General features: G+C 38.2%; 1 protein-coding gene across 4 annotated transcripts in view; it reads right to left on the bottom strand.

Annotated features, from left to right (window-relative positions):
- LOC113042339 (sickle tail protein-like) overlaps positions 1–17,230 on the bottom strand; it is a 132,892-nt gene that overhangs the window by 91,605 nt on the left and 24,057 nt on the right. The window contains exon 1 of one of the 4 annotated variants that reach the window (XM_026201122.1): positions 1,812–2,723. The exons of 1 other annotated variant lie outside the window; for it this stretch is intronic. In XM_026201122.1, coding sequence (XP_026056907.1) covers positions 1,812–2,115 — 304 coding nt within the window. In that variant the 5' untranslated portion in view covers positions 2,116–2,723. Of the gene's footprint in view, positions 1–1,811; positions 2,724–17,230 lie in introns of those variants that run through there. 2 more of the 4 variants (XM_026201127.1, XM_026201121.1) reach the window with 2 other exon arrangements.

Below are 17,230 nucleotides of genomic sequence, written 5' to 3'. Positions count from 1 at the left end.
CATAATTTCTAAAGATGGAAATTGTATCACCATTCATCCATTGGAGAACCATTCATCCGACATGTTGTGACCTGCGCTTGAACTTTGAGTCTAGAAAACATTAACTCTTAAATTATGCATTTAAAGTAAGAATTTAAAGAGAGGGAGAGAAAAAAAATATTTTGCAGTGTTACTCATTGGTGTAAACTTTTACAATGTTTACAGTTGGGGAGAACTGAGAGACAGTTCGCTCCAAAAATATGTTTCTGCCATTTTTTACTTTTTCTCATTCACTCTAGATGTAAACACAGGTTAGCTACTAGAATAATGTCCAAGTTATTCTTTTCATTATAACAAAAGTGAATGGCTGTATGGCTGTTATGCTTCAACAAAGGCAAAAAAAAGTGCACTGTTACTAAAGGAAAAATATCGCATTAATTAGTCTATTGGTATCTTTATAGAGCCATTTTTCATTGTATTTATCAACCATTTGTTATAAATGTAAGTGTCTTATATTAACATTTTATCTTAGCATTGCTATCAATTTCACTGAGAAGACATTGAATTGTTTAACACTGAGGGATGTGACTGACTGGAGGTGACAGGATTTGGGTCTTCATCACCACTTTAGGGCAACTTTGAGTTGACATGGTGCTCTTCAACCAAAACCAGCAGGATTCAAACCCACTGGGGTGGAATGTGATAAAGAGGTGCCTAATCACACACACAAACACATGCACACACACAAACTGGCATTAATCTGCACCCCGCTGTGCTGGAATGGGGAGCCCATGTGTGTGTGTGTGTGTGTGTGTTTGTGTAAGGAATGCAGCAAAAATCAACCCAGCTGCCGATCTAATCCCACAAAACCCATTGTCATATATGAATAAATATAAAACCAAACACCAAGCATTTTTAACATAATACCATATGCAGTTCACTGACATTCAGATACTCCAAACCAAACAAGCTAATCTACTTAATACCCTAAATTCACATAAAACCTCTGCAAACAAAACATTATATTCAATTTTTACTCACACCCACTCCACATGGATACTTCAACATCTCACCGAATATAATCATAATGACAAATATCAATGTTTACATTTAAAACAAAATATCCATCCAATATTCGTCAGGACATTAAGACTTTTCAACTTACGGCTAAAATCACAAAGAAGACAAAACAATGTGTCACTTCGCTAGAAGGTCTAAAACCTTGAGCAGGGCAAAAAAATTAAATTTCTTCAGCAATAAGATTAAAAGGAGAGCAAATAGAGATGTATTTTGCTTCTGATTTGCTTCAAAAGACATCTCAACATATATCAAACAGTGCTATCAAAAGCAAGTCTGATATTATATGCAAGCTCATGATTTGTAGTCATACTGTATGTTTGTAACATCATGTCATTTGTTTCTGTTTTCAAAACTTTTAAGCAGGGCTGAATATTCAACTAATCTGCTGATTATGTCTTGGATTAGTAAATTAATCAGACTTTAAAAGCCAGCTTTTAATTTCTGTATTTTATTTGAAGTGGTTCTTCATAAACTATACATTTTGTACAAGGGGCGGGGCAGGGGGGTCAATTATTAATGATTTAATTGATTAGTTGTTGTGGGTCTACTCAGAATTAGATTCAAAAATCAAAGAACATTTTTTTTTTTATCTCCTGAGCTTAAGAACATTTTCCTCCTAGAATTTATTCATTCAAATAATGAAAACATAAGATGTCTGATAAACGAATATCAAAAGTGTCCAAACATCAGATTTGGACAAAAAGGGAAAAGTGCAGTTTTTGGGTATCCACCTTTGAATATCGATTACTTACTGGGTTGTGTGACTTGTTGCTGGGTTGTGGTTGCGGAGGACCCTTTAGGTGGACTGATTCTGCTTCTTGGTTGGCCCATCTCCTCCTCTTCCTTTATATTAGTGTTTTGCGTGCTCTGTGAATGTGTCGTTCCATTGACCGGAGGCCTCTGGCCAGTCATAATGCCCTCACTTCCTGTCCGCATTACTTTCTCCCCCATGCCGTGTATTCTGGGTCGGCCAGCAGGTGTATCCCGACGAAGCGAGGAGAGCTTGGAGCCAGGACCCACCGAGGATGGGCGAGCAAGTCGTGAAGGTTTAGACATAGCGTAGAAATGCTGGGTAAACTCGAGTGAATCCAATCAAGTCAGTTCATCAGTCACTCACTTGGTATTCCATTTGAAATGTCCAATCAAATCACTCTAGTAGAATATCCAAAACTGTGTTCCACAGGTGTCCAAATGCCGCCTGGATTTCCACCGTCTTCCACAGAGAACTAATTGTCCTCTCCCTCCTTCTATCTCATCTCTCTTCCTTCCTGTCCCTCTGTGTCTTTACTCACTGAACGAGTCCAGACGAGTGCAGGTAGAAGAACCAGACGGAGGAACGAGGGGGAAGGGGTTAATCACCACCTTTCCAAACGGAGCCTCCAGCGTTCCCAAGTGTATGAGTGTGCGCCGCGGGATGACTGACAAGGGGACAAACGGAGATAAGCAGACTGTTCCCATGTATCAGCGCATTCCAACACAGTCTCAATCTCTCTCTCGTTCTGCCCTCCGAAACTCCAACTCTCCTTCTCTCGCTCCCCCCACCTTCTCTTGCATCTCGTCTAGATGCTCTCAGCTTGGAAACGCAAAAAAAGTCTCAATGCTTGAGAGTAAAAAAGGAAAAGAATGAAAAGGGAGGAGAAAAGGTCTTCTGTTGCTGTCACAGCCGTTTATGCTGTATACTCTCTCTCTCTCTCCACTGCTCTTTCAGTCTCAGGGTAGAAGACCATTGCTGCGGTGCGTGCTGTAGAAAATTACACACACACACGTGCTTAGATATTTCTGGAGAATTATAAAGCGGCAGAAAGGAAAGCGGGAGTACACTAGCATAGCTGGTTCTTGAGCTCTGCAGTTGGTGTGTGTTTGTGTGTGTATCAAAGCAAGGCATGTTGGAAGCTTTACTTTGGGCTCAAAAGGGTTGGAAATGGAGGAAAAATCCTGTTTGCTGTTCTCAAAACAAGCACGAATGCACTTGAAATAAGTTTACACAACTAAATAGCAAAAAAGAGTGACAGAATAACTTGCATTTCATTATGACAATAAGATATACAAGGCATTTGAATATATATTATTTTTCATCGTCATTTTGTTTTAAAAAAAACTATTCCTAAAACTTTTAAATACTAAAACAAAATGATTATTTTTAGGTTTTAATAAATTTAAAGTCCGTGAGAGTGTTTTTATTCTCATTATTTAGTCTCTAATTAAATCTCACATCATATGCTGCTAAATGTCTTATCCATCTCTCTTCACTGCTCGGATTTTCGTAAAAAAAATAATAATAATTTGGCGCATAACATTATGCATGTCTTAGTCTCAAGGAATGACTGTCAAGAGTAGTTTTTACCCAGAAAATAAAAATCCGATGCATCTCAATTTATCATGAACAATAAATGTTATTTACCATAAAAACACACACTATATATTCTGAGTATCAGTCAGAAAGGTTTTGAATGGATAACCTACTAACCCAAAAGCCTGTGCCTCTCTCCACCGCTTCCGTGATTCCATTTCACAGAAAAGCCTGGATCAAACCATCCAGCGGCGGGATATTTACCTTTGGATTTCATACCCAGGGAGTTTGGAGGGGAAAAAAGTCCCAAAGGAGCAGATTTGGCTGCCACACAATCCATAAAAACATACAGTTCATACACATCTAGACAAGAGATCTGAATGTAGAATATTCCACCACTGGATTAAACCCCCACTGACATGGCTTCAAACCATTTGACCATCTGGACAAACCATACATCAATCATTTCAACATGAGGAAGTGATCATATTTGATCATACCTATGTAGCTGGTGTGTTGGTGGGGTGAGAACTGACTTATTTCAGAAGCAACAAACAGATATATGAAAATTTCATATATATAGTATAAGGGAAACCAATACTAGCACATCATGGCAGACATTTGACCTACATTTCTTCTCTTCTAAATACTAATGACCTTTGACAATACTAACACAAAACATACAGGCCCATTTTACAGATTCAAACCTGGAAAATGCAGATGTTATATGTGTGGTATCCATGTGTGCCTCAGTCAGTGAGTGTGCATATTCATTGCATGTGTTTTGGGGTAATTTAGCCCTCTAATAATAAGCTATATATTTGGCAGCTTCGTTGCTCCACCCTGTAAGAACTCCATCCACTGTTATAGTTCAATGTAAGCTATATTTAACCCTCTAAATAATATACGACCTATGAGACTGCTATGAGATCTCTCATTCATTTTACCCTGGTGTTTTAAATTAGAATAATTTCTGATAATAAGTTCTTAACAATAAGTATTATTCATGAAACAAGCAAAATACAACTGTGTATACATTATATATTATTTATTATTATTTAGGTTACACTTTATTTTAAGGTGTCCTTATTACAATGTAGTTATACATTTATGAAGTAATATTAATTAACTAAATGTACTTATTATATGTTTAGGGTTAGGATAAGGGTTATTTGCATGTAATTATGTATAATGAATTGTTATTATAATAGTAAATCCATCTAACAAGGATACCATAAAGGGTAAGTTCACCCAAAAATCAAAATGATGTCATTAATAACTCACCCTCATCATGAATGGAGGTCTTACAGGTTTGGAACGACATGAGGGTGAGTTATTAATGATATCATTTTGATTTTTGGGTGAACTAACCCATTAAAATAAAGTGTTTCCCTTATTTTTTTCAGGATTATGGACCTTTGTGTTTTGCTCCCTGTTACCAAGTTTCTCACCTCAAGTTGATTGCTAATTTGATTCCAGGTGTGTCTCCTTAGTACCTTGTTATCCTGTGTTTAAAAGCCCCAGTCCATTCAGTCAGTGTTTGGCGGGTCTACCTGTTGTGTTTGTGTGTTCCTGCCATTTCCACTGTGGATTATCACATGTTTTCTTGATTAAAGACTATTGTTTGTAATTCATATTTCTCCCAACACAGATCATGACAAAAGACCCGACCGAAACAGTAACTTCCATGTCTACCTTCTGTCTTAGCATTTAATTTTCCCTAGTAAAGTGTTTCCCTAATGGATTCCCTCCCTTGCCCCGAATTCATCCTCTTCCTGCTGGAGCAGGGGGAAAAATCGCTTGAGGGTCATACCAAACTGTTTCTTGCTATTGCCCATCTCACCACCTACCTTGACATGCTCTGCATATTCTATGACATCAGCCTCAACACTATGTGCAGAGCGCCGCCGAAGATGGCCCTCGAGCAGAATTCACCGCCTTTGTGGAGTGGACACTGGTAAGAAATGGATCTCCGTTCCCCATCGGTTCCCAGGAGTATATCGCCAGTGCCACCCCTGATCCAGAGCCCAGCCCACCATCTTCCCGATGCATGGCAAACGTGCCAAAGCCCACCACTAACAGAGAGCAAGACTGTCACTGTGACTGACGAGCCATCACCGCATAGAGCAACCTTGCTAAAGATCGCTGTGGAGCCAAAGCCGCTGATAATGTCAGTCAAGTTGTGTAAGCCAGCAACAACTCCTGCCATGAGGGAGAAAGCCATGGATGGTGTGAGCATGGAGAGGAGCTCTGCCCTCTGTGAGCTGGGTGAGGGGTGAGCTGAGTATGACATGGCGGAAGTACCAAAATGGAGAGGAGATGGCTACAGCCCCCGAATCCAGTCCAGAGTGCCCTCCAGTGCCTGCTTTTAGCCCCAAATGCCTGGAGGCTCATGAATACCCACCCTCCTACCTGCTCCTGCCTCCTCCTCCGCTGTCGTCTGGCAGCCCCTCTGTTCACCCTCAGCCCACCATCTATGTGGTGCAAGCTCTGCGAGACTGCGATCCTCCAGCATCACTGTGGCTGGAGTTTTCCTTGACTCTGCCTACAGCCTCCGAGGACTGGACTCCGCCTCGACCCATTGACTTGTCGGCTCCACTATGGCTCCTAGCTCCATCCTCTCCGCCGTGGCCTGGCAGTCCTCTAGCTCCACTGGGCTCCCTCATTCCTCCGGCTCTGCCTTGGTCTGGCATCAAGCATCCTGTGCCTTGGGACTCCACTCCTCTGACTTTGCCTTATCCCTTCCCCCCTCTGGCTCCGTCAGGCTCTTTTATCCACTCGGCTCCACCTCAGTCTTTTGTCACTCCTACTCCACCACATTCTCCTTAATCCACATTTTCACACTGGTCGTCGGCTCCACCTAAGACCTTCGGATCCTCCCCATTTCCCTGGCTCATCAGCTCTACATCTTGGGGTCCTCCATCACCGGCCTGGATTCAGCGGCCACTCTTCCTCTATGGCTCCTCCCTCTGTCTGCTCCACCATGGGACATCATTGTGGCTGGGCTGCTCCAAGTCCCATCTGTCTCCTCCCTGGCTGAGGGTGAGCTGGGTATGACACCGCGGAAGTTCCAAAATGAATGGGAGAGGGCTACAGCCCCTGAATCCAGTCCAGAGTGCCCTCCAGTGTCTGCTCCTAGAAAGCGCCCTCCAGTGCCCGCCCTTAGAAAGTGCCCTCCAGTGCCCACTCCTAGAAAGTGCCCTCCAGTGCCCACTCCTAGAAAGCGCCCACAAGTGCCCACTCCTCCGGATTCCAATTCTGTTCCTGAGCTCAGCCTAGAGGGTGCTCTTGATTCAGAGTTTAGCCCCAAATGCCTGGAGGCTCATGAATACCCACTCTCCCACCTGCTCCGCCGCCATTGGTTGGACCCCTGGATTCTGCCGCTCCTCCCTCCATCCGCTCCACCATGGGCCATTATCATGGCTCGGCTAATTTTTAATTTGATTCAAGATGTGTTTCCATATTCCCTCGTTATCATGTTTTTAAAAGCCCCAGTCCATTCAATTAGTGTTTGTCAGGTCTAGTCGTTGTGTTCATGTGTTCCTGCCATTTCCATTGTGGATAATCCCATGTTTCCTGGATTAAAGACTATTGTTTGTATTCCATGTTTCTTTCTCATTCCTCCTAGCACAGATTGTGACATATTTATTACATATATTTTAACTACATTATATGATTTATTTTATGTTTATTTATTTGAATATTTAAAATTATTCAAAGTTGCATTAAAAAACACATTTTAATTAATTTTGTGTAAATCATTCATTAAATTAATTTGTAAGTACACTGTCCCACTGAACTGAACAAAAGGTTTTGCATACAGTTAGGTAGTTTTGGTAAGTGGATCTGAGTAAATTTGATCTCATTCAATCTCCTTGTCCTTAGATACTAAACAATCCAGAGCAAACAGAGACTGTGTATTAGGTAAAACATCTCAATAGTTTCCCAGAAGCAAAACAGATACATCATTATATCTTGAGTTTCTCATACCTGACTATCAGCAGGGTGAATCATTGCTGTCGCGACATGAAAAGGGTTGGTGTGTGTGTGTTTTCATGCCCCCAGGGGCCAGTTTTTTCAAGAACATTGAGATTTTCATGAGCCAGAACTGATTTCCCTACAAGATGTGCAATGCTCCAAGTTTTTCCTGTTGATGTAATCACAGACTATCATGGGAGTCTCACTGTGTCTTTGAAAGGGGTTGGCTGGGTAATAGCACACATTACTGTACCAATATTAATTTTACTCATAAAAATGTATGGATATTTAAATACAATTACTGGTTTTCACTAAGGCAAATGTCACTATTTCTCTCTATTTCTATCATTTAACCTGACTAAGTGTATTGTTGTTATACTGTTTAGTAACAGTAATTCCAGTCAACGTATATGATTACATAATTTACAACTTGTGACCCTAAAATAAACCATTTAACCTTTTTACACTTCACACCTCCTCAACTCATCACCTCATCTCCTCAGAGACACATACTACGTTGTTCTTTCTCAAGATCTCTATAATGACTATTCCTGAATCACAGCTCTTTTATTAACACCATCTCGGCTTTAGCAACAGGAGACAAGCTCACCTGAGGTAAAAAATGACTCTTGAACATTTATGAACACTGAAGTGATTCTGGACTAATTACTGTATCTTGCCATCAGGTATAAAGTTCAGACATGTCTAACTCCTACAGTCACCATCACACAGTTCTGCTAATTAACTTAAGTGAATAAATGTCTGAGATCCTCCGTGGTAACTTTCAAGTAGTCAAAAGGCTTATAAAGAGTTTAACCAACAGACGTACAATTATACCTGACATTCCTCAGTAATGAGCTGGAGACTGCACATCAGACCAATATAAAGAAATACAGACATTGAAATTCCAGATAATATAGAGGAAGAGAACAATTAACTGCCTAAGCCATATCAAATTTATAGATTGAAAATAGTGAATGCCTTAGCCAAAAACCACAGTGATAACTGTCCTTTAATAAAGTAATGAAGACAGATAATGAGAAAACATTTTAAATGGCTGAAAAAAAAAATGTGTTAATTCATTCAGACAGATGGAAGAATGTACATGTCTGAAAGTCTAATATAAACTGACATATACATGTACTAAAAAAAAAAAAACCTTTGTGGTCTAAACTGTACTCTAAACCATAAAAAATGATTTTAGGTAACACTTTAGTATAGGGACCTATTCTATTAATTAATTGCTCAACTTAAAAACAACCTCACTAACTAAATAAGAATCTAAAGGAGATTACTGAGGTCAAAAGTCATAGTTAAAGGCTTTTTAAAAGGGAGAACTGGACTTTTAAATGAAGCGTGTCCATTTCTTTAATAGATACTGTAGATGGAAGATCAGAAAACTTTTTAACATTTACTTTTACATTTAATCATTTGTAAGACACTTTTATCCAAAGTGACTTACAAATGAGAACAACAGAAGCAATCAGACCAACGAGAGATCAACAACAGTATACAAGTGCCATGACAAGTCTCCATTAGTCTAGCACAGTACACATAGTCAGTTTTATTTTTTTTCAGGAATATGATAGACAAGAAAAGAAAAGGTAAGTGCTAGTATTAGTTGGTTAAGGGCTGCCGAAAAACATGAGTCTATAGCTGTTTTTTGAAAATGAGTAAAGACTCAGCTGTTGTAATTGAGATTGGGAAGTCATTCCATTATAAGTGTAATAAACTCATATAGACATGTAATTACATGTAGTATCATATCAAAACTTTCAAAGGACATTGAAATATGGTTTTTTAGGGTTGTTTTTAATTAAAATATATATATATAATATGATAAAAATGCTTACAGAAAAGAAAAAAACACAAAAGCCTTTTCCTGAGAGTTTCCTGACCTCTGTGTCTCTGGGGCCCCCATGTGGCCTGACCATTAAACTCCATCTCCATCTGGTACACTGGAATGAACTGAAGCTAATTAACATTTGCTCTGGATTTTATCAGCATTCTGAGTCATTTTGGGGTGTTTAGAAATCTCTCGCCATGATCAATAAGCATTTCTTTCCACAGGTGTAGCTGAAAAACCTCCCTCGCTGTGTTACAAAAAAAGTAGAAATATCTCACTGTCTTGACATCCGTCCAAGACCTAGTTCTACAAGCAGGAGAGCCAACACACTACACTGAGCAAATGTGAAGTATCTATCTTTCGTGATTTTACTGCACAGGCCGCATTCATTGATTGCATTTTTTAATACTGCTGGGAGAATTACAATTACAAAAGACCCCAATTTGTACATCCACATGCCTATTCCTTCTGTTCTCCAATAAACATTTTTGTCATCTGTTAACTCCTTGCTTTAGTAAGACCAATGCACCATAAGTTAGCAAAGCTAGAAGAGTAATGGTGGAGGAACTCTTGAAGGGGATGTAAATAAGAGACAGTGACAGCAGCCTTATGGGCTTATTGATTTCAGCTCAGCGCTCTGTGCCAGGCTAATACAGGTCTGAGAGATGAGCACAGAACCGTTACAGAGCTGCCAAACAAACCAACAGAAGCATTCCAGACGGAACAAAAATCTCAGTCTAAATCAATTGTGCCATTTTTATATTCAAATCAAATCAATGCTTTTGAAACTAATACTACTGTCACTTAGATGCATTTTGTACCTTTATGTACTGTACATCAAACACTATGAAATTGGTATTGCATGCAACATTGAGAAAATGGATAGGAGATTACGTTCTACGTTCTATGACGCGGATTCATTTAAAATGGTGAATGTGGTTTCTGAGCATGAAATCAAGCGCTCTTGTGTAAGACTAATTATGCTGCTTTTTCTAAAGGAGAGACATAGAGAATCTGAGCAGAAATAACGTTTGAGAAGAAAATGCTGTATTTGCAATAGCTGAAATGTGTATTCAGCTTTTCAGTGGGCTTCTGTTCAGTGAGGTGATTGTCCTCTAGCATAGCTAGACTTTTTAATATATACATTCTGTCCAAGATCTGCTCTGACTGACATCTATATACTGCCATTCAAAAGTCTGACGTCGGTTAAGTTTTTAAATGTTTTTAAAAAGATGTGACAATTATTTGAAATTACAGTAAAAAGAGTAATACTGTAAAATAATGTTCTATTTTAATATTTTAAATTATTGTAATTTATTCCTGCGATGGCAAAGCTGAATTTTCAGCATCTTTACTCCAGTCTTCAGTGTCACATGATCCTTCAGATAAGACTCCAATATGCAAATTTGCTGCTCAAGAAACATTTCTTATTATTATTGATGTTGAAAACTGCCGTGTAATATTTTTGTGGAAACCAATTTACATTTTTCAAGACTATTTGATGACTAAAATGTTTAAAATCATAGCATTCATTTGAAATAGAAATATTTTGTGCTTGTACTGACCCAAAAACATTTTTGTCAGATATATTAATCAAATGGTCCTTAAATGACCCACAGCTGTGCCCTCTGGGCACCGGACACTAACTTGAATGCCTCTGTTGTTAGTTCTACACTACACTTTTTAGTTCATGTTCATCTTCGCTGTCTCTTTGTCTTTCTCTCTTCTCTTTCCCCTAAAGGAACACAGGCTATTTTTCTTGGCCCTTTCAGCACACAGCTGGGTTATATTAATATGTAATTATTTCACACTGTCCAAACCATCAGAATGGATTTTAAAAGGTCACTGCAGTGAGTGTGAGACCTGCTATAAAAGTCAGGGTCAGTGCTCAATCTGAGGGTGACTAGCATAACCATCAGCAGGACCACTAAGGCATGCACCTAGAGTCAAATAATGGGACACACAGAGTCATAGTTTTCTACTTTCTGCCTTCTATTTACTGTATGTTATATAAACTGAACTTATTCAGGCCTAACCTGGTCGCAAAATTGAATCTTGAAACAAATGAGTGCAGAATGTGAATTAGTAGACCGTGCCTCGTATGAAAATGTATAATATAATTTAGACACTGAACTGTTCTGTATAAAGGCACAAAGGCAAATTAGCAATGCAATTTTTATTCCTAAGAAGACATATAAAATAATGTAGTATAAAATAAAATAGCATATTTCTACTTTTAGCATTCATTTAAGAGTACATGATTAAGGTATTTTAAAATATATATTAGCGAATGTAATATTTTTAGACACTTAATTGCATGTTAATTATGATTAAATGAAAATGTGTTACGGTTTTTATATTAAATCCAGATAGGTGAAGATTAGAGTGATTTTGACTCACTAAATAGGACTTGAAAATCTGTATATGTAATTACACAATTTCTTCTTCTGTCTGTGTAGTGTACTGCTGAATGTACTGACAATCATTTCTATTGAAACTTGTATGTCATGTATTTATATGCATTTGTAATTAATCATTTGAAATGAAGTTAAAAATTTATGAAGCATACAACATTTAAATGTAATATCAAACAGCACATTACAATACAGGCATGCTAATAAACAACTGGTTAATAGTGAGAATTGGTTTTAAATTGGCATTATTAGAAAACTGTGCTTAAATTTGTTAAAAAACAGTCATAAATGTGTACTCTTTAAGCATGCCTAAGTGGCCTTTTATTTAATTAATATTATATTACGTGCATTATATTACGTATTATTTTCTTAAAATATACTTTTAAGAGTTTAAGTACATTACAAGTGCACATTCAATACAATTTCACAACTGGAAATAATAATAAATATTTTAAGTGAAAACAAACGGTTAAAGGGTTAGTTCACCCAAAAATGAAAATTATGTCATTAATAACTCACCCTTATGCTGTTCCAAACATGTAAGACCTCCTTTTATCTTCGGAACACAGTTTAAGATATTTTAGATTTAGTCCGAGAGCTCTCAGTCCCTCCATTGAAGCTGTGTGTACGGTATACTGTCCATGTCCAGAAAGGTAAGAGAGAGAGAGTTCAAATCAAAGCAGTCTGGATATCCGGTTCGCGAACGAATCATTCAGTTCACCAAATCGAACTGAATCGTTTTAAACGGTTCGCATCTCTAATACGCAGTCAATGTACTGTTTGTATTATTGTGTTTGTACATCTTAAGTCATTTGTGGATTAATACGTATTAGAGATGCGAACCGTTTAAAACGATTCAGTTCGATTTGGTGAACTGAATGATTCGTTCGCGAACCGGATGTCCAGACTGCTTTGATTTGAACTCTCTCACACAACAGACACGGAAGAGAAGACAGTGCTGAATAAAGTCATAATTTTTGCTATTTTTGGACCAAAATGTATTTTTGATGCTTCAAAATATTCTAACTGACCCTCTGATGTCACATGGACTACTTTGATGATGTTTTTCTTACCTTTCTGGACATGGACAGTATACAGTACACACAGCTTCAATGGAGGGACTGAGAGCTCTCGGACTAAATCTAAAATATCTTAAACTGTGTTCCGAAGATAAACGGAGGTCTTACATGTTTGGAACAGCATAAGGGTGAGTTGTTAATGACATAATTTTCATTTTTGGGTGAACTAACCCTTTAAATAGTATGGCATGTTATCATGCTTGTTTTGCAGCCTTATGAGGTTATTCCTCAAAAAAGCAGGGTAATTTGGGTTAAACATGCTCAAACTACCCTGACAGCCACATGTATTGCTGTATTACTAAACGGAAGATCAAAAAACATCCTGAGGGCATAGCATTAACAGCAGATATAGACAGGTACACTGGTGACGCCCATACCTCAGCTGACAGAGAAAAGCAACAATCACTCACAATCTCACTTAGCAAATACAGTTATTTTAACTATAACATAAGGTGATGAATCCAAGTGAAACTGACTTTGTTTTAAAATTCATGTAGCTTCATGCTGAAATTGAACACATTATAGTTCAACAGCATGTGGACAAAAAACAAACCGAAATAGCTTATAATTACACTCCCACGATCCTCTGCTTTAGCATATTCTCACTGAAAAACAGGAAGGGGTGACGTTTCACATCGTGGTGCTAATTGAATACCAAATTAATTAATGATCGCTAGAGCATTCGCCGTCTTACTCTCAGTCAGCCCTGCTCCCAAAATAGCTTCATTAGTCACTGGTAATTAGGCAAGCATATTGAATGTCTCGCTATGCTATAATACAGAAGGGATGAAGCAGCTATATCCTCATTATATAACAACCAGTCAGGCAGTGGTGATGAGCCTCTGTCCAATCTGCAAGGCCAGAGCTTGAATATGCATGAGTATGCAAATGTCTATATTAGGGATTTGTGATCATGGAGTGGAAGAACCAGGCAGACAGAGAGAACCCAAGACAGGTGGAGAGACAGACAGGCTGATTTACTAATTAATCCAAAAATAAAAATAAAAACCGAACTCAATATATTAATAAATACTAGAAAAATATATACACAATACTAAAATGAGGGCGTGATGGTATATAACAGGGATTGTCAAACCCTTTAAGGCCAAGGTCATATATTATATTATATTATATTATATTATATTATATTATATTATATTATATTATATTATATTATATTATATTATATTATATTATATTATATTATATTATATTATATTATATTATATTATATTATATTATATTATATTATATTATATTATATTATATTATATTATATTATATTATTGTTATGACTTTCCATGACCTGAGCATGACAGAATTACTGACCAAAAGAGAAAGCGCTGTAATCGACCCTTTTTATTTCCCCCGTCTTTTTGTTTTATGGATTATGCCGCTTTCATTTACTTTTTATTTTTGTCAACTTGCCATCACCTGCCCCTATGATGACGAGACATTAAAGTCTCTGTTCTGGATCGGGGCAAATTTCCTTCACCTCTTTGACCTCCCAGACACCACGGGACTGAGCTGGAGGGAAGTTATCATCCGGTGGAGTGTCCAACCCCAATCCAGAACAAAACACGACCCAGAGCCCAGCCAAGCATCACCCGCTGTGTGGAGCTGCTGTCTGACCTAGTGAAAAAGCCGACAGCAAAAGCAACAGTGGAAATAATTGTGAAGATTGTGGGGGCAATGGAAAGCCCCATCCACTGCACCACCGCTGAGGGTGAAATCGAACTGACCTCTTGGAAGTTGATAGATAGCGATATGGACATATATGCAGACATGCCTCTGCCCACCATCTGTGTGGTGGGATCACCGCGGATCTTCCAGTCTCCATCAGCGTCATGGCTGGGGGATCCCTTGTGTCCGCCTACACTTTCCAAGTCGCTGACCATACGCCGCTTCGGGACTCCACACCTCCAGGCACACCTCTTCGTTCTGGCTCTGTCAGGTTCCTCCTTACCTCCGGCTCCATCTTGGTTCTCTTTTGCTCCGGCTCCACCGCGGCCTTCCGGATCCCCAACTTCTCCTCGGGTGCCGAAGCCATTTGCTCTGCCTTGGCCTTCCGGCTCGTCCCTCCGTATGTTCCTCCTTGGATCCTTCTGTATCCTCCATGGCTCCTCCCACCGTCACAGCCACCCTGGTCATCTGCCTGTCCTTCTCCTAGTACTTGTCCTCTTCCAAAACCCCCATCCCTCCCTCTTTTGTGAGTCCTGTCACGTCGCAAGATCATGCCATCCAGGGAGAGGGGTGTACTGTCACAATTATCAGTTTTGTCTTGAGTTTTCATTTCCTGTTTGCCCTTATTTGGTTTTGTTCCTGTCCCAGTTTAGTTCATTAGGTCATCATCTTGTTTATTTCAGTATCAGTTAACCTCCTGCACCTTTGTTGCCCTTATCAGTTGACTTTTTTAAGATCATTCCTTTGTTCAGTTATTGTTTATGTTACTGCTGTTGTCTTTCTTCATCATCTTGGAGTACTATTAAATATTAGAGAGATTATCTTCATCTTCATGTGCTTTTCCTCGACCTGAGCATGACTATTATATTATATTATATTATATTATATTATATTATATTATATTATATTATATTATATTATATTATATTATAAATATATAATCTGAAGAATACATTCTTTCCGCAGATTTTTTTTTTTTTTCAATTCAGATTAACTTGTAAATCTCTTTTTACAGAGATATAATCTTTTTTAAGTATATTTAAATAGAATGCACTAATAGACTAATAAATATCACTAATACTGATAAATCTTATAAAATATGTATTTATTAATACCTATAAGATTAAATCTGAAAGCCCTATGTGTAAAATAGTTTTCTTATTGCTAAAATTATCCATGGACAGGGGTTATACAGTGCGGGTGCTGACCAGAGTTTGAAAAGCCCTGGTATATAACATCTATCATGCTTTGGACTCAACTGTCAGATAATTTATCATTGTGATTCATCTCTAATCTTAAGCATCCTTTGTTCATTATAAAAGAAATCACACATGTTTCAGATTGGACCTATGCTTTAGTTCGAGGCTAAAGGGTCACAAAGCTCAGCCAACTTGTCTCTCAACCCAAGACTGGATGGCATGTCATGTATGTGTCTACACATGTTTCTGCCTTCGCTCTGACATAAACACAACTATCCTGACCTCCATGGGGACATGTGTGTCAGCTGCCCTCTGTTAGAGACTTTCATGTGCCATATTCACACAAAAATTCCTTGTTGAACCCATGAAAAGCCACTAGGAATGATTGGCAATATAGGAACTAAATTAACTGCTGAAGTCTCACAGAAGGGAATAGCGAGAGAGAGAGGGAGGGAGAATGAGAAAAGTGTGTTAAAGAAAATAAATAGATGGAGGACAGGGTGAAAAGAAAGAGAGAGTGAAGGAGGCAGCAGGTGAAATACACTGTTGGCCTCTTTCCCAAACTGAAGCATTGAATTAACCATCACTTCATTAGATCCTCATCAAATTCCTCATTTCGACATCAAAGACTTCCCTCGTTCTTCACCACATCACATCCACAATCCTCAGGACAATGGACTGCCCAAATCTCAGCAAAAAGGTCCTGAGAAAAAGTCATAAAAATCTATGGAGGGTCTTGGAATACTTTAGAATGTCTCTCAAAGTCATGAAGAATTTCTAGAAATATATTTTTTGCCAATGGGGAGATTAAAGTTGCCACCATCATATATATATATATATATATATATATATACTGTATATATATATATATATATATATATATATATATATATATATATATATATATATATATATATATAGTATGACCCTCTTTCTTCTGATGTAGAATATAAAAGAAGATATTTTGAGAGATGTCTTACTGATACCGACTTCCATTTTTACTATTGATATTTTGTTTTATTTTATACATTTTGCAGCTTTAACAATAACAATGTTTAGGGGTGTAAGTAGTGGTACAGAATGGACTGCAGAATGGTACAGAAAATTTTCGGTAAAGGGTTTTGGTTCGGTACACATTCAATTCTTTCAGGAAATTCAGACATAAATGCCATTTTGGTGCTCTTTGATGTGGCGAGAAAGTATAAAACATCACAGTTCAAAAGGCGGCGCTGAGTGCGAGTGACCGTGATCATCCCGTGAAACCATATTGTGATGTCAAAACTGAGGTACGTACCGAACCATCATGTTTGTGTACTGTTACACCCTTACTAATGTTATTTTTATGTCATGTCATTAAAGTGACCTACATTGACACTGAGCTGAAATAAAAAAGTGTGACCAAATACACTAAGGGCCCAATTTACTAAACAGAACAAATATGTGTGAAAGTGCAATCCCATGGGAGTGGAAAGTTCTGCTGGTCATCTACTGACAATTTGCAAATTAAAAAAACAAAGACGCAGTCAGCAAATTGCAGTGAGCCAAGAGCGGGGCAAAATAGCATAGGATTACAAACAAGCAGGGGTGATTATATCAGGTGTGTGTGCAAATGGATTAAGATATGCTTTTTGGAGCGTTAAATAATGGTGCAAATATCAGTAAACCGACTAATGCAAACTTTA

The sequence above is a fragment of the Carassius auratus genome, chromosome 24, assembly GCF_003368295.1.
Source record: "Carassius auratus strain Wakin chromosome 24, ASM336829v1, whole genome shotgun sequence".
NCBI lineage: Eukaryota > Metazoa > Chordata > Actinopteri > Cypriniformes > Cyprinidae > Carassius > Carassius auratus.
This window is presented reverse-complemented; position numbering and strand designations above follow the sequence as displayed.